Below are 25,958 nucleotides of genomic sequence, written 5' to 3'. Positions count from 1 at the left end.
AGAGTCTGTGCAAGTTTTCCATTACTGCAGGAAGTAAAAGACCCAAACCACACACATGGGCTCTAAAACAAAACAAGGGCTTTAATCTCCTAACATGCAAATCTATCACGGTACTATTTAAAACAACTAAATGGTGCCCCCTACATAAGGAAATAGATGGGGGGAAGGGGTGTGGAGAAAATGGGCGCAAGGATGAGCTGCTGAGGAATCCCTGCAGGGCCACTGGACACTTGCACAGCCCTGAGGTTGACTGCGGCCAGTTCTTCTCCTTCTTGAGTGCTGCTGACCAGCTAGGACCGGGGCTCCAGCTGGCAGGACAGGGTGTAGCTAAGGACAGAGGGACACCTGTGAGTTGCCCAGGAGCTTCCATTCAAGAGTCCCTGCCAGTGTTTGCCCACAGCTGGAGTCTGGCGCCCCGGCAACAAGGCCTGAGGCTGCCCAGGGAAGGAGGATCCCAGGAGTGGCCAGCAGAAAGAGTCCACCCCGAACCTCACCGACCCAGCTCCTGATGGGCCTCACCTCTCAGCCTCGCTGAGCGGCTCCATAGCCTGGAACCAGGCCCAAAAAGGATCCTCGGGCTCTAGGGTGTAATTCTCGGCAGCCACCTGGAGCAGCATGATGTCCGTCATGACTTGGTATTCCTGAGCAGACAGAGAAGCACAGGATGCATAGGGAGCCTGGGGTGGGGGGGGAGCTGCAGGACCTGGTGACGGTTGAGGAGCGGGACCGGGGACCTATCCCAGGTCCTGGCACACATGGCCACCCTCCTGCCTAGAGATTCATCTGGTCTCCACCTGTTCTCAGAGGTGAATATCAGTAGCCCCTCCTCCGGGAAGTTCTCCTGGATGCCATGCTCTGTCCCCATCTCCTAACGGGATGGGACTTGCACTGCTTTCTTCTCAAGGGATCCCAGGAAATGTGAGGTGGAGGGCATGGAGCCAAGCAATGTTCTTCCCAGGGACATCTCTGAGGCCCACTCCCTACCCTTCCCTGCGGGAAGCGCCACATATGCTCACCTTATTTCTTTTCTGGTGGTTGATCTCATTCCCCTGGAAAGCAGACAAAGTCCATCAGAATGAGGCCCCTGGTTCTTAGGAGCACTTGATTCCCATCCCTTCTCATGCTGCACCATGGCCAGGACCCATGAGGGGGCCGTGCATACACAGATAGTGGGCCTGGGATCTAGGCCAGGCTCTGGGGTCCAGAGAAAGGAGGACATGGGGCAGATGGACTGGCTACAGGTCGGGACCCTGCAGCACCACCCTCTCGGAAGACAGTAGGGGAGGCCGAAGCCTCAGGCAGGAAGGGGCTGTTGCGGCTACTGAGGTGCTTGCTGACGTGGAGGGTCCTGACTTCATTCTCCCCCCACGGGCAAACTCACCGGGGGAGGCTGAGGTCCACTCAGACAGACCTCATGCAGCTTTGCCTTCAGGAAGCTCTGCTGCTTCACCAGTCTTCGGCACCGGGAGCCGTGGCCTAACTGCAGCCTCACCTCGCTCATCCCTGAGATGGGCAACAGCCCCCAGGCTCACAGGGTAGCCGTGAGGCTGTCATGATGGGAGGTTTGCCGAGTCCTGAGAGCTCAGGGCTCAGTACAGGGGCGTTCTGCTCCCAAACCTCCGGATTCTGGTCCCTCCCCCACAATCCTCAGGCTCACCCACCTCCAGATAGTCCTCCATGGCGGTATCTAACATCACCAGCTCGGTGAGGAAAGTGCCAAGGAAAGGCACGACACCCTGTGTCATGAGGGGGAGGGTTGGGATGAGTCCCTGCTCGCTGGTGTCCACAGGGACCCTCCACTGAAAACGCTCCAGCCTCCTAGCCCACCCCATGGGCTCACGTGGAGCAGCCTAGGACCCTTAGCAGCCTCCCCCCACGGGTTCCCTTTCCCTTCCCCCCCAGAACATCAGACTCCTCATCACCTTCAGGGCCTGCTTTTCAAAAATGCCAGGGAATGGAGCACTAGGCCAGTCCCTCTCCACCCGCAAAACCCATTCTCTATGGACCTTTCTGGACCCTCCTCCTGGTTCTTTTGAAATAAGAATTGTAGAAGCTGTGGCCCCAGGAGCCGCAGCTGGAGTGGGAAGGATGCCCCCCCCTTCCTGATCTTTCCTTTTTGGGAGGCTTCCAGCCCTCAGGGAGGAGCCCTCCTCCTCCTCTGACTTTGGAGGCCCTGGGCCTCAGGCACATTCACCTTCTTCTGCATCCTCTTCTGGGCTCCCCGGAGGGCCATCACCAGGGTGGCAAATCTATTGGACGGTCGTTCCTGCAGGGCCAAGGACAAGTTCCTTGAGACCATCATACCCTCAGGCCACTTGCCCCCACCATCTTGGACGTCAGAACCTAGACATCTGACCTAACTCATACTGATCCTGAGGCCCCATTATCCAGAAGCAGGCCGTGAGTGATTCCAGAACAATCTCATTCCAACATTCACTCCATGTGTGACCTTGACATTGCAGCCTGGCCTCCCCGAGCCTGTTTTCTCATCGGGAAACGTGACAACTCCACCTATCTCCCATGGTCTCCTGAGGACTCAGGGTCCTATTACTCTCATCATTGTTGTGGCCCTCAACCCAGCCCAACCCCATCACTGAGCACAGGTCTGTCCTCTGGGCTCTCCAGGTTTGTAGAGGCCCCCACCTGGACCAGCTGTCGACAGAGAGTGAGAGGGTGTGTAGGCTAGGGAGTCTGCTTGGACACCACCTGCTTGCCCCCTCGCCACCAACGGCATCCTCACCTAGGCTGTCGCCACATTCATGACAAAGGCTTCCCCTCCCCAAGGAATGCTTCAGACCATTCCCGACTACATCCACTCAGGACCCTGTTCCCTCCCACCCCTCCTCTCTTTCCAGACCTACACCTTCCAGGCTACCTTGATGAGCAGGTTCCTGCCCTGTGCGGTGTCCTTGCTGCACAGCTTTTGAAAGATCCTCAATGGCTTCCTGAAGAGAGGGAAGGGAGGCAGGATCAATGGACGAATAATGTGGCAGGGTTGAGTGCGAGTGCCTTTTCTTTGAAAACCCCAGAGTGTCAACCTGCCTGGTTGAGGGTTTCTTCTGGGATCCTCTGAGCACTAAGGTCTTTGTAGGACATGGGAGGGAGCTCTCATGTGGCTCGTCCTGGGCCTCCCTTCCCATATTCATTGAGAAACTCTGTTTGGGTCAATTTGGGGTTCAAATGGGCAGAGAGCTTAGTGGCTGTCAAGGAAACACGTGAAGAGATTTAATGCAGCTCAGCCACGTGTGGGACATTTGGCAAAACTGATTTCTAAAGTGGGAGGCATGGTGGCCTCCTCACCAGGGAGGCTGAGAGACCCACCCACCAGCCCAGGTCTTGTGGTCGGGGTTTGCCGCCTCCCAGAAGGTCCAAGCTGCCTGACGGTGAAGAGGACAAGCCTCTGGGAGCTCCCTCGTCCATCCTGGTCCCTCCATGGAGAGAGGCCTACTCACCTGGAAACCTTCCCCCACGTGTTCTCGAGGCGGTGAATGGAGACACTCTGCAGAGCCGAGAGGATGGCATGTAAGGACGAGTAGTTCCTCAGGGTTTGACAGGCCTGGGGAGAGAAGAGAATGGGCTGTCACTTGGGGAGCCAGCACCTGATTGGCTCTCAAGCTTCAGTCCCCCTCAGGGGAAAGTGCTCCTGCTGGAGGAAGCCGCTGTCCAGGGACCTGCCGAAGGGCACACGTGAGGCCCAGAGGAGGAGGAAGATTTTACCTCACTCCAAGGAAGGAGCCAGGCAGAAACGGAGCATCCCAGCATGGGGCCATGCAAGGCGAGGTCAGCATGCCCCTGGACGGAAGAGCCTAGGGACTGCACAGTCCCTAGGGCAAAGACCAGGGCCTTCCACCCTGAGACCTGATCAAGGGAAGAGCAGTGCCCGAGACTCAGGAGAGCACCTCGGCTGGGCTTCCCGTTGCATACCTTGGCCACCTTGATCCAGTGCTCCACCACCATGGCCCTGTCCCGGGCTGTCATGCTTGGGTTGCCAAGGCAGGTGGTGATGACACACTTGGCCACACCGTTGAACTGGGCGACAGTGGCCCGGACTGTGGGTGCCAGGTGCTCATTGCCAGGCTTGTTGCGCTTGGACCAGACGGAGCCCAGGCACTGATGGGGCAGCAGCTTCTTGAACAGCTCCTAGAGAACAGGCGGACCTTGGTTCACCCAGCCATTTCCCATGCAAGACTCATGTCCTACGTGGGGGTCACAGGTCAGAGCTGGACCTCAGGGAGCTGAGAATCTGGCCTGAGCCTGGTTCGAGACCGTGGATTTCATTCCATTGTTTTCCCTGAGGGAACCCAGTACACAATGACCCAGGAGCAAACAGAGCAAGGGAAGGAAGGAGGGCATTGGCACCCTGATCATGCTCAGGAACTCCCAGCTCCAGGTGGCACTGCAAGGTGGTCCAACCCAAGGGGGCTTCTTCCCCTCCCCTCCAACTGGTCATCCCCCTGGTCCTTCCCCCCCTTTCAGATGCACATTCTCACACGGGAGCTGCAACCACACATTCTTCCGTCTGCCCTGTCCTCATGGACACATCAGATGCCTAATCAATGCTGAGGGTACTCATCCTCCAAGGCACATGAGTGGGTGACCCATGGACTTGACTGAACACAGGGAGCTGCCCTCCTCCACCCACGGGACCAGGGCCTGCCCATTGGTCTCTCCATTCTGGCTCATTTCTTCTCCCTAGTACCTCCGTATCAGTGCTTATCAGGGTCTCTCGCTACAGTCCGCAGCTGGATAGGGAAAGCTTGGGGCTAAGAGCCTTGATGGGTTGACAGGGTTGGGAAGTGGTGGAGCTGAGATTTGGTCCCAGACCATAGGAGTCCACATCAGGGAAAGGCAGGTGTGGGGCAGGTGAGAGCAGAAGGAAGGCCTGCCCCTGGCCCACCCTGAGAGCCCAGCTGCTCACCGCATCCATATACGTGAGCTGCTCTGCCACCAGCCTGGGAGGGAAGTCCAGGAGGTCGGGCTTCTCCTCACCCAGCTGGTTCTTTGGGGTGACACAGCGGTGGCAGGAAGCCTCTGGGGCCGCGGTGGGCTCTGTGGCTGTTGCCTGAGTGAAACTTTCCAGCAAAAAGGGTGGTCCAGCTGACTGCCGCTCAGCACCCGGCACACATGCAGAAGATGGGAGCACGGGTTGCAGTTCTGGAACAGCTGACGGAGGGGAGGCTGGCTCTGACACCGCAGGTGACAGTTGACACAGAGCCGGGGTCGCCTCTAGCTCTATAGGAGGCCCTGTTCCTGGCTCTGCCGCTGGAAGGAGCCCTGGAGCTGGCACTGGGGCAGGAGACAGAGAAAGGTTCATCCACATCACTGACTTTCCGGATGCCTTTGCAAAACCAGGACAGACCCCATGGCCTTGAAAGGAATACCCAGCCCATGAACCCCATCCCAGTTAGCCTTCCCAGCTTGCCATCCCCCTTACCCTCCACCTCTGCCTCAGTGAGCGCCAGAAGTTCCCGCTGCATCAGGAGAAGGGGGACATGGTTTGTCAGGTCCCAGGCATGCCACTTCAGAACCATGGCCCCATGCACATAGGCCACCTTGATCTCGACACGGTCACGGCCCAGGGACTGATAGATAGCCTGCAAATTCTGGTCAGGCCAGGTACCCAAGAAGGGAGACAGGGTGCTGGGGAGAGTCATATGTGGAGCAGAGTCAGAGGCCTGGCCTTGCATTGCACATGCTACTCCCACAGCACCGTTCTTTCTGTATGGGTCCCAGAGGATGGCCCCAGCCCCCTTCCAACCCCTCTCTAGCTGCCCTCGTAGTGGGAGGCCTGGTCCTCCAGAAAACCTGAATGAGTCTGGTTTTTCCACTTCTCCTCTCCTCTACCTGGCCATGGGCCTGGTCTACTCTATCCTCCATGCACACCAGTATCAAGGCTCAGGTTGGAGGCAGATTTGTGAGTGGTCGGCTCAGCACAGCCTCGGTTCTTGGCCCCGGTTGGGGTGGTCAGCAGGGAGGGGCAGGCAGAGCAAGTTGGGACCGTCAAAGGGATGGGTGTTTCAGGCACCCACTGAGCCCAGACTGTGCTCTGCCGCCCAGAGGGCCCGGGACCCCCTCCACAGCCTTCTTTGACTCATTTGCTTCTTCACATGAAGCCCCCCAGATGAAGCCCACCCACTGGAAATCAAGAGATCGGTGAGATCCCTGGTTTGGCAAATCCCTCCCCAGCCAGCACCCCTGTAGTCCCCCACCCTGCTCTGTGGAGGCAGCCAGCCCTGCTTCTGGACCCAAACCCCTGTCCCAGTTTTACTTGATCATTTCATCTGTCCTATGATCCAGCTCTAGGTGGATCCTTTCAAAGCTAGAGGAGGCTACGAAGATGTCACATCTAACAACCATTGGACATGCATGCTTAGGGTGTGCAGAGTGCCTATCTGACCCTCTGAATAGAACTGAGACCCAGACACTGTATCTCCTCTCTCCATTCACATTCCTAGTGCTTAATATACATTCTTGAACGACTACTTCCCAGCCCGCACTTTCCAAATCCTGAGTGGCCCGTGGGCTGGTCTGCCTGCTCCCAGTGTGCCCCTGAGCTGCTCACACAAAGGACAACTACCAGAACCATCTAGATGGAATCTCAGAAGTCCTTTGCACATGGGGAAACTGCCTGCTTTGCATTTCCTTTCGTCAACCCAGAAGGGCCACCGGCCTGTGAGGGTTGCACTTGAGAGCTTCTTGACCGGAGAGAGAGAACTATTAAGCAAGAAGATGCCCAGCACGTCCAGGAGCCCTTTCTACAGAGCCAAGCACCAGAGTAGCCCGTGCCATGTTTCCTCCCATGATTTCCTACAGTACCTGTATGAGGTTCATCCTCTTAACCACCGCAGTTTTCAGAAGAGGAAAGGGAAGGTCAGAGAGGGTAGTGCCATTCCCGAGATGTACACCCAGTAGATGGGAGGCTCACCCTGTGCTGTGCATGGGGTGGGCACTCACCTATTGAACTGCTGGCCCAGGACCTGTGTGGCTGAAGTGAACATCTCGTACATGCAGAAGATCGTTGAGGTGTTTGAGATGCTCCCATCTGGGAAGGATGGCACCAGGGACTGTACGAAATGCTCCATTGTGCCTTCTCGGAGCCTCAGCATCGTCTGGGCCTCATCCAGGGACAGGGATGATTCCTTTTCCCACCAGGTAGAGAAGGGGGGTGTGGGGGGCAATGGAGTCAGCTTCAACACCACGAACCACCAGGATGATCAGGGTCTGGTGCTCAGACCAGAGAGTCCCATCCCTTCGGGAAGTTGTGCAAGAAAAGGGACTTGAGGGCCCACCCAGAAAAAGGCTCTAGGCTTGAAAGTACAATTGCCTTTAGGGGTGAAATGAGAAAGCATTGGTCACTTCAACACATCTTGTTAGCTGAGCCACCACAGCTTTTCTCTCTCTGAATAGGCTTTATTAAGAACTGTATGCCTTTGAGTCATCAGTCAACATCCCTACTGCAGACAGGAGAAAGCACAGGCTTAGCATCTCCAACGCTGCTCGAGATCATAGACGTTGGGCCTGAGAACTGTCCAGAGCATGGAATGCATGGCATTTCCCTAGGCTGCTGCGGCCTGGTCTGTTCCTCAGGTGGGGAGAAAGGTTCAGGGGAAATCCACCTTCCTCGGCAGGCCCCAGGGGAGCTGGTTGTTTCTAGTGTGGGTTCTGGCCTTGCCGTGATCATCTGTGGGTCCTGAGATTGGACATCAATCTGGACCTGTTCTCACCCCAGACCAGCATTGGATGTTGTTGTGGGCCGAGGCACCTGCTGCTTGTCAAGGGAGATGGAGTAGCTGAGCCTTTGGAGCAAGCAGCTCCTCAAAGACGGCCTGGATTGAACTCTGAAAAGACAGAGTCCACTACCTGGGCCAGGAGGCATCAGAGGCCTTGCACCCAATCCGTGCTTGAAAGGCTGATTCACGGCGGCAGACAACCTCCCATACGGAGGTCCAAAAAGACATATGAGGACACAGCTTGTGACCCGGGGGACATACAATGAGTCGATGTGTTCTGAGAGGTGATACGTTACAGAGGAACATATAGAATGGCTTCATCCCACCGTTCCTTTTATGTTCAATCACCCTGTGTGGGGTGAGGATTCATAAGGCCTTGGACACGTTCTCCAAGGACAGTGGAGCTGGGTTCTACACAGGATGGCTGGGGTGAGTCAAGAAAATACTCAAAACAGTAGCAAAATGCAAAGACACTCATGGCTGCGGGAAAAGTCACACAAAACAGAATGAAACAGAATAACCCACGCCCCAAACTGCAAAAAACACGAACACTATTCTCTACCATTCCCACCTATGGGAAGAGTGTCTTCCTACCTTCTCCCACAGCTGGTGGTGGAGGTGTGGATACTGGGATGACTTTGTGGTTGGGCCTGCGGGGCACTCATGTGGAAACACCATGGGAGGGCCCCAGGTTTGTCCCCATATTTGTGTGGGGGCCCTGGGCGTGTGGAACCCTCTTCCCATTCTCACCTCAGAGCGGCACTGATCCTGGGTGGCCTGGTGCACCTGCCACTTGTCTAGGGCGTTGTAGTTGAAGTCCCAGACCAGCTCTTCGATGACCTCCTGGGTGCAGCTCTGAAAATGCAGTGCCCCATAGACATGGGGTCAAGAGACATTAGTGTCCTCCCGGGACATTGCCACAAGGGGCCACCCGCATTAGAAATCCTGTTCTCCAGTTGAGGCAAAAAGGGGCAGCTGAAAAGACATCGAGCAAGGAGGTAGCCGGATGAAACTCTAGAGCTCGTGATTAACATCGAGGTAGTTGAGCTTGGTCCCCAGTGCTCAGCTTCTCATCCTGCCTGCTATGACCTGGGGCGTGAACATGAAAGATGGGCCAGGCTTCCAACACCTGGCAGCTTCCTTCTGCCCAGGAAGGGTGTGTCCCACATCCTCTGTCCCCTTCTCTACACATAGACAACCAGCCCCCCACCCCAACACACACACAGGGACACACATAATGAGGGGCAAGAGGTGTGGGCCTGCTGAGGTGACATCACAGTTGTTGCCTGCTCTCCAGTGGGCTGCCCTGAGCTGCCTCGTGTTACCTGTTGGTGTCTCCTGCCACATGTCCAGAGGGCTCGGAAAAGCGGGCTGAGCCGACGTCTACAATTATTTGCAAGTCTCTCTCTCTGGGCTTGCCTGGGCCCAGAGACCCTGAAGGGAGGAAGGCAGCAAGAGAACATCTTGCTCTCTCGAATGTCTCCACCCAAGTGAGCTGGAGAGCAGGTTGTCTTTTGAATCTGGGTGCCCGGTTACCAGAGTTCTAAGTTCAGTTGGGGCCTATCACAGAGGAAGTGAGGTCACTCTTTCAAGATTCTAATCCCTGGGACCATGTGTTCAGTCAGACCTATCCAGAGCCCCTTCTTGGCAGTTGACTCCTTAGCTTTCTCCCCCATGTCATCTCCTTAACTGGACACAATGAGCCAAAAAGGCCATAGCCACCACTCTCTGGAAATGGAACTAGGGTCCGAAGCTTCAGGAGGCAGAGCTGAATTCAGACCTTACGTTCTATGTTTCTTTGCGCACTTGTGTGTCCTATGTCATTGCGTCTCTCACGTAGTCCCCACTTTCCCAGCCTGCAGTGTGGGGATCAGGCTAGAATCTACTTCCTTGGGACATCCTCTGGTGTCTGTGGATAAGAGTATTTATTACATGTGTGGGGTGGTCCCCTGTGTATCTGAGGCACAATTTTCAAGATGGAAGAATTACAAGAAGGGGTGGGACTTGGCATGGAGGGCCGCTCAGAAGAGGCCTGGGTTCCAGCCCTGTAATACTGCAACTGTCACTTTCCCTCTTGGCCTCATTTTAAGGTGGGCACCATGATGGTCTGGAAAAGCAAGAAGATGCAGGCATTGTCAACCTCTGTAGTAAAACCATGCAATTGTTTCCCGTTATATGAAGAACGAGACCCCTTTACCTCGTTTGGGTCTATGAGGGGAGCGGCTTTCACCATGGCTCCCAGGGATCCTGACCTGTGGTATAGGCATCAGACTGTAACCGCTAAGTGGTCAGTGACTGGCTTTTGACCCACAGGACATATTCAACGTGATGAAGTACCATGCCTAGAGCTTCTCTACATGTCATGCAAAGAGTTTCTCACTCCCTAGTTACTTTCCATCATGTTCCACTACTCACTCCTTCCCTTTCCCTTCTTCTTCTCTCTCTGAAGCAGAACCAAGCACCGATGTTTTGAGCTGCCATCTACAGAGGCTCACAGGACAGAGAACGGAGGCAGTGCCAAGGCCAAAAGACACACAGGAACTCAGGTTCTGAGTCCAGATGGCATCCCGAGTCACGTGAGCCAACTCATGACAAAATCCTCTTCCAGTATGGCCCTGGTCACAGCCGCAGCCACTGACACACCTTGAGCCTGGGGAACCATGCTAATTTGGGCCCGCATTCTTCACCCACAAATACTGTTAGAAATTAAAGCGATGCACCTGCACGTGCAGGGTATCAGGGCAATGCAGTCCCGGGGCAACTCTAGATAAGTAACAGTCTCCCAGGCCTCAGCATCTGTCCCTGCCTTCCTCCCTCCCCTCTGCTCTCCTCCTAGTGTCCCTGCAGCCACCCTGGCTGCCTTTTTCACTCCTCTGGCCAAACTGGCTTCTGTTATTGAGTGTCTGCAGCACAAGTCACTTCTTCCTGAAACGCTGCTCCCTGACGTGTGCAGGTCTAGCTCCCTTTGGTCAATCTGTTCTCAGCAACCTCAGCCTCAGTGAGGCCTTTCATATCTTTCCATGCAGTGACTCCCCAGCCTTCCTCCGTAGCACACTTCATTCCTAGTACAGAGCGCTTGCTCTTTTCTTTCACGTGCGTTCTCTTTGGAGCTTTGGTCCATGTGTAGACTGGGAGCTCCTAAAGCAAAGGAGCCCTAGGTAATTTCAGCTCTGCGCACGGGCCCAGCAAGATACCTGGCATAGGGCAGTGCTCAGTGTGTAGTTACTCAATGAATAATTGAGAAGATCTTGGAGCCCACCTCCCCTCTTAAGCACCTAGACTGCAGAATGCTACTAAAACTTTCAAGCTGTTTCTGGGCAGGGGCGACAACCACAATGGCCTCTGCCTGACTCTTCCTGCTCCAGTTCCTCCAGCAGAACTCACCAGGTACCATGGACAAGGAAGCGCCCTGCATCCAGCTCTCCAGCTCTGGTGGCACAGCCCCACGCAGGCACACCAGCAAAAAAAGCCATGCCTTTTCTCGGGGGTCCTCAACGCAGTGCCTTTGCAGAGTCACAGAGCAAAGGAGCAGGATCTCTTGGCTCCCTGGGCAGAGTAAAGGACCTCAGAACCCTCCCTTTCCTCCTTTTCTGTCCACTCCCATGGTGTCCTCTTTACGATTCCAGCACCCGCACCTCAGCCAGAAGAGTGCTTCTGCACCCACCCCTGTGTGTCTAAACGAGGAACTAAAGGTCTAATGCAGACGTGTCCCTGGGCCCCAGACACAGTGAACGCTCCTCAACATGACTAACCCACAGAAACATGCAACCAAGAGCATCATGAGACATCACATCACATTGGCGGGAAGAGCGACCCTCCAAAAGTCGAGAGATAACAAATGCTGGTGAGGATGTGGAGCAAAGGGAATCCTTGGGCACCACTGGTGGTAATGCACATTGGTACTGTCACTATGCAGATAACTGTGGACGTCCCTCCAAAAATTAAAAAGAGAACTACCTGCACCTCCATGTTCAAGAAGCATTATTTTCAATAGCCAGGACACGGAAAACATTAGTGCCCTTTAGTGCTGAGTAGGGAAAGAAGTGGTACCTAGAGAATAGCATAGGAATCAGCCAGAAGAAAAGGATATCCCGCTAAGTGTGCTAACAGTACCGGACTTTGAAAGCATGATGCCAAGTGAAATAAGGGAGACAGGGCAAAGACTTTCTGTAGAGAAGCATAGAGAGAGAGAGAGATTGATCCTGTCTAGAGAGAGAGACAGAGAGCTATTTTTCCCTTCTCTGTGGAATCTGAGACAAAGAAGAGAAAAGGGGGAAGACTAGCTCAGAAAAAGAGATCAGATTGAAGTAACCAGAAGCAGAGGGCGGAGGGGGTGCGGGAATTTAGTGAATGGTGAAAAGGTACAAATTCCAGTTTCAGATCAACAAGGAATAGGGATTTACAGTACACCCCAGGACTACAGTTCATTACTGCTCTATGGTGTATTTGAGAGGTGTGAGAAGAGCAAGTTCTGAGAGTTCTCATCACAAAGAAAAACCTCTCTTTCTTTTCTTTTCTCTTTTCTTTTCTCTTCTCTTCTCTTCTCTTCTCTTCTCTTCTCTTTTCTTTTCTTTTCTTTCTCTTCACTTTAACCACAGTCAGAGGGTCAAAGGTAACACGCTGTACATATTCACGGGGAGAAAGGAGTACATAGGGACCTTCATTCAGTCGTTCAACAAACACTGGATTTAGCATGAGGTAATCCCCGTTCTTGGCTGGGTTCTGCCCAGAACTCCTGTGTCCCACACACCTCTGGTGCTGATTTGCTGATGCCCTGGGTGAGGCACTTCCTTGCCTCGGTTTCCCCCTTACGGTGACCATGCTGGCTGCCGACACTGTTAACAAGGATGCTGCGGGAAGGAGGAGGTGCCAGCCTCGGAGTGTGGGTTCCCGGGGGAGGGGGTGCAGGCCTTTCCCCTGTAATTTATTTCCAGCTCAGGTGCTTGTGAACTCCTCCCAATCGTCCTGCTGAAGTGTGTGCAATGTCTGTGGGTTGTCACACACATTAATTATCTGCTGAAGGTTATAAAGTACCCCTCGCTTTGGCAAGATCACCCTAAAGAAAAGGGCTTTATCAACGTTGCCATTAAATGCAATCGCAGAGAGTGGAGAAGATGGAAAGGAAAATCGCTCAAGCCAAAGAATAAATGACATTTCAGAAAACGCAGAACAAGTGGATATGAAGATCAATTGGAACTTAAAGTAACGACATGTCCAATGACATAGTCGCAGATTCTGGATTGCTTCGGGCAAGAAAGGGGGACGGTACACACGGAGCCAGACAAGAGGCCCTGAGGCAGGGTGCAAAAGGTTTGATCCTGGGCAGTGTCTTAACCCTTCTGTGCCTCCGTTTTCTCATTCATGAAATGGGACAATATTCACACTGAACCGGAAAGTGATAATAAGAGAATACAACTTCATACGCCTGGCATCTACCAGGTGCTCACAAATCACAGCTGTCATCACGGAGAGTCAACGGCGGAGGAAGTGAGAGGTGGGCACGGAATTCGCAGGTGCTCAGAACGCATTTCATTTCGTTGGACTAAAATGAAGCTTTGTTTTAAATGTCCCTGTCTCATTGTTTCCAGACTGTATGTCATCTCACCATGCAGCACATAGACCGTGCAATGCTGGTAAATATAACAGGCTCCCGCGGGGGGGGGGGGTGCTGATTTGTGGCGTGTGCCAGTCTCCATGGGGTGCATATTCCCACCGTGGCTGATTTCAAGCTCCCAGCCTGCCCTTACTGAACAGTCAGGAAGAGATGTCAGCGGCTCGTCACGTCATTTCCGTGGATTTCTGCTGTAAAGATACAACAGACGAGAGCGTAGATGATGGCAGTATGTAGTAAAGCCATCAGGAAATGATGAGTTTGGGATATTTATTACCTTTGTTCTTTTAAAGATTTTATTTATTCATTTGAGAGAGAGAGCAGGGGGAGGGGCAGAGGGAGAGGGAGAAGCAGACTCCCCTCTGAGTAGGGAGACCAATGCATGGATCCATCCCAGGACCCTCCTGGCTTGTGGTGAGGATCAAAGTGACGCCATAAAGATGAAAGTAGCCCTGCCCCTTCCTATCCATTTTTTTTTTTTTTAAGAACACAAATCAGATATTACTTCCTGCTTGAAACCCTCCTCAGGCTGCCTGCGGCCTAAAGAACAAACGCCAGGTTCCTAAGGATGCCTGAAGAAGCCCCTGGACGAGTGCATTTTTGCCCCTTCCACTTGGTGTCCTGGGTCTGCTCAGCTGCCCTAGGCCTGGTGACTCCCAGATCCCGGGGGTCCTCCTCTTCTTTCTGCAGCCCAGGGACCAGCACGCAGGCCCCACATCTGTCTACCTCCAGCCACCTCCCACAGCCTCTTTCAGGCCGTCTTTCAGGATTCAATCTAAGTACAGCCCAGCATTAGCTGTGATGCCACGGAACACATCCCTGATGTGAGCCTCACTCTCCTGTGTGCAGAGGGTCCCGGGACACCTAACTCCTCGGGGTGGGCAGGAAGCCTGGCGAAGACACGCGCGAGGACTCAGGCCAGGCCCCGGCCCACTGGGGGGCGCGACCCTGCGGGTTCCGGCCCTGGGGCTGGGCTGCAGGGCGGCGGGCTAGGGAGGCCCTGCAAAGGGGCCGCGTCCGGGCTGTGGGGGGCAGGGCAGCGGGTGGGAGGGCTTCCCCGAGGTCGGTCCAGCCCCGCCGGCCCAGAGTGCCGCCAGTGGGACCTCCGGGACCTCAGCTCGGCGGGCCGCGCCTCCCGGCCTCCGCCGAGGCTTCCCCAGACCCGGCCACCACAGGCTCGCTCAGTCCATTGCCGTCCTGAATGCCCCGCGCGACTGTCCGGCGCGGTCTCGGGACCGGAGCCCCGTGTTGTGCAGGGCATGCGCGGGCCACCGGGCGCATGCCCGGTCCTCCGGAGGGGGGGTGGGGGGGGCGGAAGCTCGGCGCGGGGACGCGGCCGGGCGCGCGCCGGGGCGGTGAAGCGCTCCTCAGCCGGTCGCCGCGCATGCGCGGCCCTCGCCTACGCAGCACGGCCAGAGGGCGCAAGCCCGCCGCTGCTGCTGCTGCTACTGCCGCCGCCGCAGCCGGCGCCGCCGCCGCCTCCGCCGCCGCCGCGACCGCCGCCGCCGCCGGGACCGCCGCCGCCGCCGCCGGGAGCGCTGTGCGCCCGCGGCGTGAGGCGTTGGAGGGAGCGCCGCCCGTCGGTTCGCGGCGCCGCCTCGCAGTGGTCTGCCCTCGCCTCCCGGCGCCCCGCGCGGTACATGTGAGTACGGGGAGGGGGCGGGGGCCGGGAAGCGGGCGGGTGGGCCGGCTCCTGGTGCTGGGGGTTGGCAGGGCCGCGGCCCGCGGGCGGAGGGCCGAGCGGGGCTAACCAGCCGGTCCGCGCCGCGGATGAGGCGGAGACGGACCCCTCCCGCGCGCCGCTTGGGAGGCCGAGGATGTGGGGAGGCCGGAGAAGTGGGGAGGACGAGGGAGGGGCCCGGGGAGGGCGGCACTCTGGGGAGGATCGGGGCGCGGGCGGGTCGGGAGATGTGGGACGGACTGGGGGTTTCCGGGAGGACGGGGATGTGGGGAGGCCGCCGGGGGGACAGGAGAGGCCAGGGAAGGGGGACGAGGGGGCGTGTTCTGGGAGAACGGCTATGGGTGGAGGACGGACTTGTGGGGAGGTCGGCGTGCTCCGGCAGGCCAGGGGACGAGGGGAGGCCGGGGGCTCGGGTAAACGGGGAGGTTTGGGGGACATGAGAAGGCCTGGGGGGGTTCGTGAAAGATGGGGAAGTTGGTGGATTCGGGGGTCTCGGAGAGACGGAGGGGCTGGAGGCCGGAGCGCACAGGGAGGCCGGGGGCTTGGGGAGGCCAGCCGGCCTCCTTGGGAGCTGGCCAATTGCCTCAAAGACAAAAGGGGGGAGAGAGAAAGGAGGAGGAAGAGGGAAATCCTTGGGGACCTGGAGGGGGGAGAAGAGCCCTGACCCGATATGGGGACTCACTGGCCCTGTGGCAGGGAAGGGTGAGCCTCGAACCCGGATCCGGGCCAGCTCTTTCCCCGCAGCTGGCGCTCAACTTGCTGTGGCCCTGTGGTTTTTGGGGCGAAAGGCCTGGAGACCTCGTTGATTCATTGTGCCTCCAAGTTTACCTCTTCCCAACCCAGCCCCCAGCTCTGCTTCTGGCTTAGGTGGAAGAAGGACTTGTTGTTTCTTTCTCTCTCCTTTCCTTTCTTTTCTCAGGAGGAGGAGGAGGGGTGTGTGTGTTACTTGGTTTTATTTAATTGCAGGATTTAGCTTAATGCAGTAAGGGTAAAAAAATTTTTTTAGTCATTTCAACAGTGTCTCATTCTTGCATGGTTAGCCTGCAGCTGGGTTTTTGGCAGTGAGACTAAGATAATAGTAATGTAGTAATTATGGGAACTGGTTGAAATACATTCAAGCTGAAGGCGGTGTAAGGATTTGGGGATCTGTACATAAGACGACCAACGCTGGGATTCTTAGGTAGAATGTCAACATTTTCGTGGTTGGAAAAATAGGCCATTACTATTTGAAATGAAATACCAGAGCCTCACTCTTAATATTTTATTTGTAAAACTCATAATGGCAGCAGTCTTCTCTTGGAAATGTGTGAACTCTGGTCAGTTGTCTCATCTCTTGAAAACCTGAAAGGTGGATGAAGTGATGGAAAGATACATTGCAAATTAGCATTCACCTTATTTTTGTTGAGATCCAATGTAGGTGATTTTTTCATGCCATTGTGCTTTGGAGATAATTTTTAACATCCTGCAATATTTAAACACATGAAACTTCTGAAGAAAGTTTGCGTTCCGGTGTCTTTATGAGTACATTGTTTTCTCTTTGTGGCTGTCCTTGGAGGTGAAACACTGAATGAGCCTACCACTCGTGTCTTGAATACATTTGTGTGCTAAATGTTGTCGAAGCAGCAAGATCCCATGTTACACATTCTTTAAGTAATATCTTTCCGGTGATTATCATATACTCTGATTTAATAATGAAAACTGGGGAAAGATTGTTTAAAACCCATTGCTGTCTTTTAAAGGATCCCACAATCAACCTAAGACTTGAGTATATACACTGAATAAAAGGACCTACGCATTGTTCAGAGGTTATGATGCATCAAGAAGCAAGTCCTTGGATAAATAAAGACATTGAATCCAGAACTTAGTGTTTAAGGTTTGGGGCCAAGAGTCCTGGGGCAGAGCCCTACAGGAGAGAGGACTTCAGCCTCTTTTCAGGCCGGCGGTCCGCTGAAGGTGAGTCGTGATTAGGAGTGAAGCTCCATGAGTGCGATGGGGTGGAAGTGTCCGGTGAAACCAGAAGTTAGGAGCCACAGTGCAGATCATTAGAACATTTCTCAGTAACATCGTTTCTCTAGCACTCCATGCCCATTGTTGGAAATTAGAGAACTTGACATCCCAATTCTTAAAATTGGGTTCTTCAGCAAGTCACATAACTTTTCTCGCTGGGAAGTTTGAGAAATTGTCTAAATAACAATTGTATTGTTAAAGCTATCCCCTTAAAAAAATGCTGATTAGTTCCCGCAGGAAAAATTATAGTGTCTTCTGTGTACTGTATATGTTCTATCGTGTAGTAAAGAGTCATTTTGAACATGACTCTTCTTTTTTGGATGTTAGTTTTGAGTTGCTACTTCTCTATCTCTAAAGATTTTATGGAAACCTTTTTTCCTGTATTTTTAAGTGTCTTAATTTTGAGAAAATACTTGTCTCAAGGGTAACACAGGAAAGATGAGAGTCAAAGTCTTAATATGTAAGTCTTTAACTTTTGAAAGTAAACATTTTCAGTTTAGACAGTTTTCGGCTAAAATCTTGTTTTAAATTTCAATATAATTAAAAATTCTATCGTTTGTGAAATGAGGGGTTTTTTTTGGCTTGTAAACCAGTAAAGTTTAGTTTCTGTAGTAGTTTATTTTGTCTTAAAGCTCGAGCTTAAGAACTTATTTCGTTACTGTATGTCCTTACTAAAATCCCTTAAATAATTAGCAAAATATTGCTGTGGGGGTCTTTGGGAATTTTTACTGATGCCTATAGAAATTATTTAAAATGCAAATTCTAAAAACTTGGGCAAAGTAAATGACCTTATTTGAGTGAATAGTAGTAAATTCCAGGAAGTTTGTGAGTGCAGTAAGCATTCAAATCTGAAGTCGCATCTCTGTCCTTAGACGGATCCTCGGTGGAAGAGGATGAGCGCGGTTCCAGCTCCTGTTTGGGTGTACCTGTGTTTCAGTGCCTCAGCCAGCTGCCTTAAGTAGTTGTTTTTTTATGTCTCTTCTGAAAACCATGTTTCGTAGTGGATTATTTAAACCGTTGATGGCTTTTTCTCTCTGCTAATATTTGTGCAAGGTTTTTTTTTTTCTCTCTTCCATTTCATGACTACCAAAAGGCAACCTAGTGTAGGAGAAATGAAATGCCACTTTGTGGCATTAATTTCTAGGAATGGTGCCAAATCTTACCATTCAGAACTACATAAATGTGTTTCTGATTATAAAGTGCCAGAAGAACCCCCTCTCTTCCTGTCTGTAACGGTTGTATTGTTTTTTTTTGCTAGGCTCTATCATGGAAATAAAATTCAGATAGGCATATGTAATTCAACTTTCAGGATAGGTGAGATTTTTAGCAAATGCCGTTAATTATGGTCTGATTTGCATAAACACTAATGAAGTGGTTTTTAGAGGAAAGTATGAAATAGATGTTTTTGGCTGGGTGGCACTATTGCCACTTTTTAGCAGTTGAAAGCCTCCGAGAAGGGAACAAGTAGCATCGTCACAGAGTTTACTTATTTGTCAGGACATGAAGGTCTTTCCTTGCAAGCTTTGTATTGAACGAAACAAATTCTGCCTAGATCTTATTGATATACATTGGCATTTACTGTAAACTCATTTTTCAGAACAAGAAAAATGACCAAAGTCATACATGTGAATGTTATCCACTGATAGGGGAGGAGATGTAATGTTACTGCTACGTGTGGGGTATTGTGTGTTGTTGGTAGGTGTCACTACCTTTTTACCGATGAATTAAATCTGGGAGATGACACGTGCCAGACCTGAGGTGATTGCTTTCATGCTTTTTCTCCTTTATTCCTCCTGAGAACCATTGAATGTGCTATTGCTATCCTCATTTTTGCAGAGGAGACACTGGAAGTTTGGAGTTCGAGGAGCTTGCCGTGGGCCTCTTGGCCCACAAGGGGTAGGTCCTTGTTGGCTGGGCCTGCTGAACTCTCTGTGCAGCTTCTAGGACCAGACAGGACTAGAGCAGCAGTAGTCTCACAGATCTGAACCCAGCCTTCCGAAGGGGGAGTGAGTAGCATGCAGGTGTAAGTACCGTGTCTGGGAGAGTTGAAATAATTATATTTTCTGTTTGAATCTGACGCTTTCATATCATGAAGCTGTGATCTGGCCAACATGGTGTAGGTAAACATTTTAATGAACATACCAAAATTGTTTGTTTTAAGTTAATTTAAAATCAGTTAAATACAAATATATAATGCATAGTGCAGTGATTGACGCTTATTTGTTCAAGGTTGTGCTTTAGTAACCTCTACATTGTTACAGAGTTTTTTCATTGGTGACTTTTTTTTGGGGGGGTGTCAGTGTTTATGAATATAGTTTTGTGGGAAGCAAGGTGTAATGTGAGGGAAAAGTAAATTGTAAATTTCTCATGCAGGTTTCATCCCCTTGTAGTAAATCCTAGAATTTATAATCTCTAACACATTGCTGCTCTATAAATGTTTCTGAAGTGAATGTGCTCGTTCTCGCCGATTTAGAATTTTCCATCGTGCTTTTAAGACTTGACGTACTCTGTCCTCCTTTATTTAGGGCCAGTGGACCAAAACCAAGGCTCAGAAGAACCTAAAAAGTTGTATCTATGGGCTGTCTGTGCCTAGGATCTCCTTTCTGCCTCCATTTTCTATCTTAAAAGTCCTGCCATCTGGTGCTTTGGATTGTGCTGTGAACGGTAGGTGCTTGTTGGGTCTACTTGTGACCAAAGCACCATGTGTTTGTCTTTGATGGACTGAAGAAAGAGCTGACGTGGTTTTATACATTCCATATTTGTAGTGCATTGTGTGTCTTTTTATAGAATTTAAGCAACACGAGGGCAGAAACTTTGTTTTACACACTATGGCATCCCCAGTGTCTGACACAATATTTATTGAATGAAAGAACCCAGGCTCATTCGTTGTTGGAGAACTGTTCCTGCATCAGTCAGCAGTCCACTGTTTTTTGTTTGCCTTGGTAAAGAACCTTACTTACAAACCAGGTAGGACTTGATACCAGGGAGAACTTGGATTATCTGTTTCTATCTTTGTCTGCTTTATTTTAGATTATAAATATCATGAAACTTGAGCTGCGGGAAAAAGGCATTTCTCTGTCCCTTTATGGTTTTCAAATGTTTTTTTCTAGAAATTAATTTTGTAGGAATTGGTCATGTGTTCGTTAGGACTCATTCTATATTCTGAAGACCTAGGAAGTTGGGATTTATAAAAGATCCTTGATGACTGGTCTAGAAGCTCTAATGTATCTTTTACTAATCAGTTGGATTCATCATGTACTTTACAAGGGTTTTACATTATGCCCTGAAACCATTTTTAAAAATGCATCTTCCCAGGGGCGCCTGGGTGGCTCAGTTGTGAAGCATCTGCCTTCGGCTCAGGGCATGATCCCAAGGTCCTGGGATCGGCCCCACATCGGGCTCCCTGCTCCGCTGGCAGCCTGCTTCTTCCTCTCCCACTTCCCCTGCTTGTGTTACCTCTCTCGCTGGCTGTCTCTCTCTGTCAAATAAATAAATAAAATCTTAAAAAAAAATCCATCTTCCTAACACTGTAATGCCAGTTCCATGACACACCGGCCTTCCGATGATCTGCTTAGAGAGTCTTTTACGTTGTTGTTCAGAGTAAACGTTTTGAGCAACAGGTCACTTACCTTCACTCAGGCAAGAAAAGTCAGTATTTGGGTAAAAAAAAGAGTTTGTTCTTCCTCAGCAAGTTCCCCTTGGTCTTGCTTATTGCGAAGGGAAACACGTGCGTGCGCACACCACAGTAAACCAGTAAACTGGTTGTTTGCAGTGGTTCTCAAAGTACAACTGCATCACCATCACTTGGCCGGGTTAGAAATGCCTGTGCTCGTGCCCCACCTCTGACCTCCTGAATCAGACTCGGGGGGTGGGGCCCGCAGTCTGTTTGAACATGCTGTCCAGGAGCTTCTGTTGCATGCTAATGTCTGTCAACCACTACTTGAGAGTGTTTTAAGAGAAATGCAAGTCGTAGCAGGCAAAAAATCAGTCGTAAATGGCAGAGGCATGTGTTTGGCTTCTGACCACTTAGATTTGCTAGTGAGATTGCCTTCACTTCAGGACTCTTTTTCAGTATGTTTTTCAGGTTTTCTAGAGTCTTGGGAAGACCTCACAACTAATTTTGTTTAGGGATTTTGAATGTTTTATGCTGAGGTCATTAAATTCTTTTGAATCTTGGTTTGGATTTTAAATAAATGATTTTGCATTGAAATAGCAATTTGTATGGCCCCTGGACTTGTGGTTTTTGGCAGATAGCAGGAAAGTGTGTATATGTGGGTGCTCAAGGCACGTGTTCCCTGGTGGTTTTGTTTTGGTGTTGAAAGATTGGCTTGCTTATATTACAGTCAGGATGATTTCCAAGTCTTGGGGTGACTACTAAAACAGTATTGTGTGAATTGATTCTATGCCTAGCATTAAAGTCATATCTAAATTTAATATATATTGTTTTGCCTTTGTCCTTTATTTTTTCCCTAAGATCAGAGCTAGATAAAAGTTAGTGTTCAAAGATGGAATTGGTGATATGCTTACTTTCTACTATGTCTTATGCAGAGTTGGACGCACCTGAAGGCAAATAGAATATTGTGAGCTCAGGGACAGGGACTCTGTATTATCCTGTACGGATCTGTGGGTCCTTCACAGCTTCCTCCTCCTCCTATAGTGGGTTGGCCCTCAGTCATTGGTTTAATGATTGAAGAAGACTCTGTGCTCCTGCTGAGGGGGCCTTGTGATCTTGAAGTACATGAAGTTGTTACTAAGGTAGAGAAGAGAATTAGGGACAGACGGGTGGACTTAGGTTACCATAATGTGGACGCGAAGTACAAAGGATGTTTCCACGTACCTCTTCTGGCCCCCATCAGACTGAGTCAGTGGTGTAGCCCTGTGATGGAGAAAATAAAAGGAATGAGCTGGTGGGAAAAAGTGATCTGAAACAGTTTCTTTCTCCTTACATTGGTCAAGTGAAGTTAAAGTTCTAGTTTATAGTCAGTTATAGACTGTGACCCCACTAAATGTACATCAGAGCGCTTGGCCTGGAGCACCTCTCAGTGAGGGAGTCTCCTGTTGCTCCCCGCTGTGCTGGGAGGCTCCAGCCGCCCCCCAGTCTTCTCTCTAATGACTGCTTCAGCCCTGCTCTGGTCTTGTGTCAGTCGCCCCGCCCCGCCCCTTCTGGTGGTTTCTGCTGTGTTGCTGCCTTGTGGTTTTAAATAGCCTTTTCCTGGTTACAGTGAGGTTGCACATCTTTTTATACATTTACTGGCCATTCGGATGCACTGTTTTTCGAAGTGCCCATATTTTTCTATTAGGTTATTTTTAAATTGATTTGTAGACTATATATATTCAGAACACACATTCTTTGTTGGTTATGTATTTTGCTGCTGTCTCTTCCCACTTTGTCATATGCAGTTTCACTGACTCAGTGGTTTTTGTGTGTGTTTTTTTTTTTTATGAATAGAAGTTCTTAAGTTTAATTAGTGCCATTTGTCAGTCTTTTCCTTTGTAAGCTTTTTGTGTGTTTCCCTGCCCTGAGGTCATGAACTAGTTCCTCATTTATTCTCTAAATGCTTTTATACTTGTGCTTTTAACCTTTAACTTTGTAATTCTCTCAGAATTGGTTTTGGTGCATAATCTGAAGAAGGAATCCAGCTTCATTAACCTGTGGACAGGCTAGTTGTCCGAACACCGTTCATTGAAAAGAGCATCTTTCCCCCAGCGCTCTGCAGTGCCCCTTTTTTTGGAAATGAAAGGTCCGTGTGTATGTGCATCTGTTTTGGACTTTCTTGAATTCCACTGGTACTGCCCAGTTTAAGTTGCTTCAATTATTTTAGTTTTATAACAGGTCTTATTGTGGAACTCTTCCCACTTGGTTCCTTTTTAAGCATACCTTGGCCCTCCTTGACCCTTTGCAGATCTGTATCTGTTTTAGAATCCCTTGCTGACTTGCAAGGAATTTCTTCCTGCTGTTGCTTGGAATGACGTCGAACGTGATCAGTGTGTGGAGAGTCGTTTCTTGGTTTGAGTTATTACAAATAAAGCCTTTGAATAATTTTGCTCAAGTCTTCATGTGACCATCGGCTTTTGTTTTTCCTGGAAATGGTTGGGTCTAGCACTGTAATGGCTGGATCCTGTGGTAGGCCTATGTTGGCTTTTTGAGAAAGTGTCAAACTCTGTCCTGGAATGGCTGAACCATTTCACATTCCTCCCAGCTTTGTGTGAGAGTTCCAGTCACGCTGGATCGTTGGGGCAACATTTGGTATGGTTAGTCTTTTAGCTTTTCAGCCATTCCGATAGGTGTGTAATGGTTTTTCTTTGTGGTTTTGCCACCTGTGTATCTTTTGGTGTTCAAATCTTTTGCCTATTAAATTTTTTTTCTTATTGGTGGGTTCTTTATATATTCTGGATACAAGTCTTTGTCAGATGTGTGCTGTGCTTTTCTCTCATGCTATGGTTTGTTTTTGCATTCTCTCTCTCTCTTTTAAAGATTTTATTTATTTATTCGAGATAGGGAGAGAGAGCGGGATGGGGGAGGGGCCGAGGGAGAGGGAGCAGCGGACTCCCCGCTGAGCAGGGAGCCTGCTGCCTTTGGGACTCAATCCCAGCACCCTGAGATCATGACCTGAGCCCAAGGCAGACACTTAACTGACTGAGTCTCCCAGGTACCCCTGGACTGTGCTTTTTCAGTGTCGTAGTTAAGAAGTTGTTGCCTAATCCTAGGTCACAAAGGTTTTCTCCTTTATTTCCCTCCATCCCCCTCTAGAAAAGTTTCAGGTTTACATTTAGGTCTGTGATTCATTTTTATTTATGGTGTAGGATATTATTTGTAGGATTCTTAACTTAGTTCTGATTATTTGTAGGAGTCTATTGAGGCATAGAATGAAGATATAGCTCCTTCTGAGAGCTTTTTTTTTTTTTTTTTTTCTTTTTTGCTTCAACCAGTTTAAAGCAGGTTTAAGGCTTGAGGTATTTTGGACCGCCCAGTGCTGTGATTTTACTGGAGAGGTGACTCATCTCTGGTTTCTTTTATCTTGAGCTCTGTAGCCTTTAGGGCCCTGCTTCTGGAGGTAGTGTTTTTGGTTAAACACCCTAAGGGACCCAGCTTTTGATTCTTACTCCTCTTTCCCTGAATGGTTGTAAAAATGAAAGTTGAAAATTTTCAGAATTGGCAAATGACTGCAGGGCAGAGGTGGTTTCTGTGCTTGTTCATCTCTTTGGGTTCCTGATTTCACTTTAATTTTGGCCTGTTCTTTCCTTATTGTCTTGTCAGTTTCTGGTTGATTTTAAGATTTTAAAGTATTCTGTCCATCTTTTTTAGTCTTTTTCAGGGGAATGATTGGGCCAGATAACATAGCCTGTAGTTAAGGATACAGGGAAAAGTGTGTTTTATTTCACTGCAGTGTTTGGAGTCTAGACTTGGATCTGTGTCTCCTGTAGTCGTTGCTAGCTGTGTGTGGCTCTTTAAATTAAAATTAAATAAAATGAAAAGTTCTGTTTGACAGTCACACTAGCCCCAGTTTGGGTGCTCAGTATGCAGGTGTGGCTAGTGGCTACCACCTCGGACAGTGCAGAGATGGGACATTTTCATCGTCATGGAGCGTTCTCTTACACAGTGCTGGCCGGACTCTTGACTTTTTCCAAAGTCCGCCTAGAGCAGGCACAGCTAGACAGAGGATTGAGCCTCTTTGACAGGCGTATCATGGAGCCTGTCTCTAAGGTGGTGTGGGTTCTCAGACCGGTATAGGTGGGATCATGGGAGGCTGTGGTGCACTGAGTAGAAAACCACTAAGTACTGATATTTAATTTACAAATACCTGCCTAGTGCTTCCTTAGGGTGTCTGTTTCTTTCTTTTTTCTTTAATTTACAAAAAGTAGCAGTAATTTAAAAATTATCAAAATTAAATAGCGAGTCAAAAATTAAATTTTACCCTTAGCTAAAGTCTCAGGTATTAGTAATCAAAGATGTCTAGGTATCATAGTTTGTGTAGAGACGCAGGTCTTTTTAGTAGAAAGAGCATCTTAACTAGGAAACAGGAGGTTGAGGTACAAATACTGGTGCGTTGCCTTTAGTCACGTGACTTCTGATACTGTCTATATAAACTCTAGTATCTGTGATCTTTGAAGCTCTGCGTGCAGTTACTATGTGGGATGGTGTACACATGTAAAGTGCCAGGACAGTTGACCCCTGAACAGTGCGGGCCGCCGGACCCTTCCCCATAGTTGAGAATCGGCAGTTAGCACATATTTTGTATGTGTATCATATACTGTATTATAAAAAGGTAAGTTAGAGAAAAGAGGATGTTGAGAAAATTATGAGAAACTACATTTACTATGCGGCATGTATCAAAAAAAATCTGTGTATACGTGGACCCAGTTGTTGAGGCGTCAACAGTATTAAATACCTGTCTTGTGCCTGGTGTAGTGTCAGCCCCCGGGGGCACAGACAGGAGGGGAGTGAGGCAGTCAGCGTGCAGTGTGATGCCTACAGTGATAGTGCCAGAGCAGAGTGCTCTGAGGACCTGGAGGGCATGTCCCCGTCACGGTCACGCTCAGAGGTCAGCAAACTTTCTCTGTTAAAGGTCAGATAGTAAACATTTCAGGCTTTGTAGGCCACATAGGGCCTGTCACATAGCTGCCTTTTTTTTTTTTTAAACAACCTTTAAAAGGGTAAAAACCTTGATTAGCCCAGAACCATACAGAAACTGGCTGTGGACCAGATGCCGTGACCTCTTCAGGTCTGGCTGTCTGCAGGGATCTGTAGAAAGAGAGTGGAAGGTGGGAAGCAGGCAGGGCCTCGTGGAGGACATGCCCGCTCTAAAGGTGCAGAGGCGGGAGAGGCTGGGGTCTGTGAGACTGGATGTTTTTACTAGTGTTTAGGAGTACAGAAAGGGTTGGGTCGAGAAGGAGGTAGGGTTGATACTATTGACAAGATCAGAGCAGC

At 50.3% G+C, this 25,958-nt stretch overlaps 2 protein-coding genes across 3 annotated transcripts in view; one reads left to right on the top strand and one right to left on the bottom strand.

Moving 5' to 3' along the window:
* Positions 1-1,163: 1,163 nt before the first annotated feature.
* On the bottom strand, positions 1,164-4,425 carry LOC130543839 (ral guanine nucleotide dissociation stimulator-like). Its single transcript, XM_057312841.1, has 5 exons — positions 3,925-4,425; positions 3,453-3,556; positions 2,876-2,945; positions 2,195-2,266; positions 1,164-1,736 (listed from the first exon to the last, which is right to left on the bottom strand). Exons 1-5 carry the CDS (start codon positions 3,976-3,978, stop codon positions 1,590-1,592), a joined length of 447 nt encoding a protein of 148 aa, XP_057168824.1. The 5' UTR covers positions 3,979-4,425; the 3' UTR covers positions 1,164-1,589.
* Positions 4,426-14,856: 10,431 nt separating this feature from the next.
* The window catches only part of LOC125281931 (focal adhesion kinase 1-like), a 143,206-nt gene continuing 132,104 nt past the window's right edge, over positions 14,857-25,958 (top strand). Inside the window, exon 1 of one of the 2 annotated variants that reach the window (XM_057312837.1) lies at positions 14,857-14,983. The gene's annotated coding sequence lies outside the window, so the exon portion shown is untranslated. The remainder of the gene's footprint in view (positions 14,984-25,958) is intronic. The other variant, XM_057312838.1, reaches the window with a different exon arrangement.

The sequence above is a fragment of the Ursus arctos genome, unplaced genomic scaffold (assembly GCF_023065955.2).
Source record: "Ursus arctos isolate Adak ecotype North America unplaced genomic scaffold, UrsArc2.0 scaffold_16, whole genome shotgun sequence".
Lineage (NCBI taxonomy): Eukaryota > Metazoa > Chordata > Mammalia > Carnivora > Ursidae > Ursus > Ursus arctos.
Note: the sequence above shows the minus strand (reverse complement) of the source record. Positions and strands in the feature narration are given on the sequence as shown.

Bases quoted from the DNA above. Each gene is read 5' to 3' on its own strand.
- LOC130543839 (XM_057312841.1), bottom strand. From the start codon at position 3,978: ATGACAGCCCGGGACAGGGCCATGGTGGTGGAGCACTGGATCAAGGTG. The intron at 2,946-3,452 runs GTGAGTAGGCCT...CCCTCTCTTCAG, and splicing joins ACGTGGGGGAAGGTTTCCAG to GAAGCCATTGAGGATCTTTC. The intron at 2,267-2,875 runs GTAGCCTGGAAG...TTGGCCCTGCAG, and splicing joins GCAGGAACCTGCTCATCAAG to GAACGACCGTCCAATAGATT.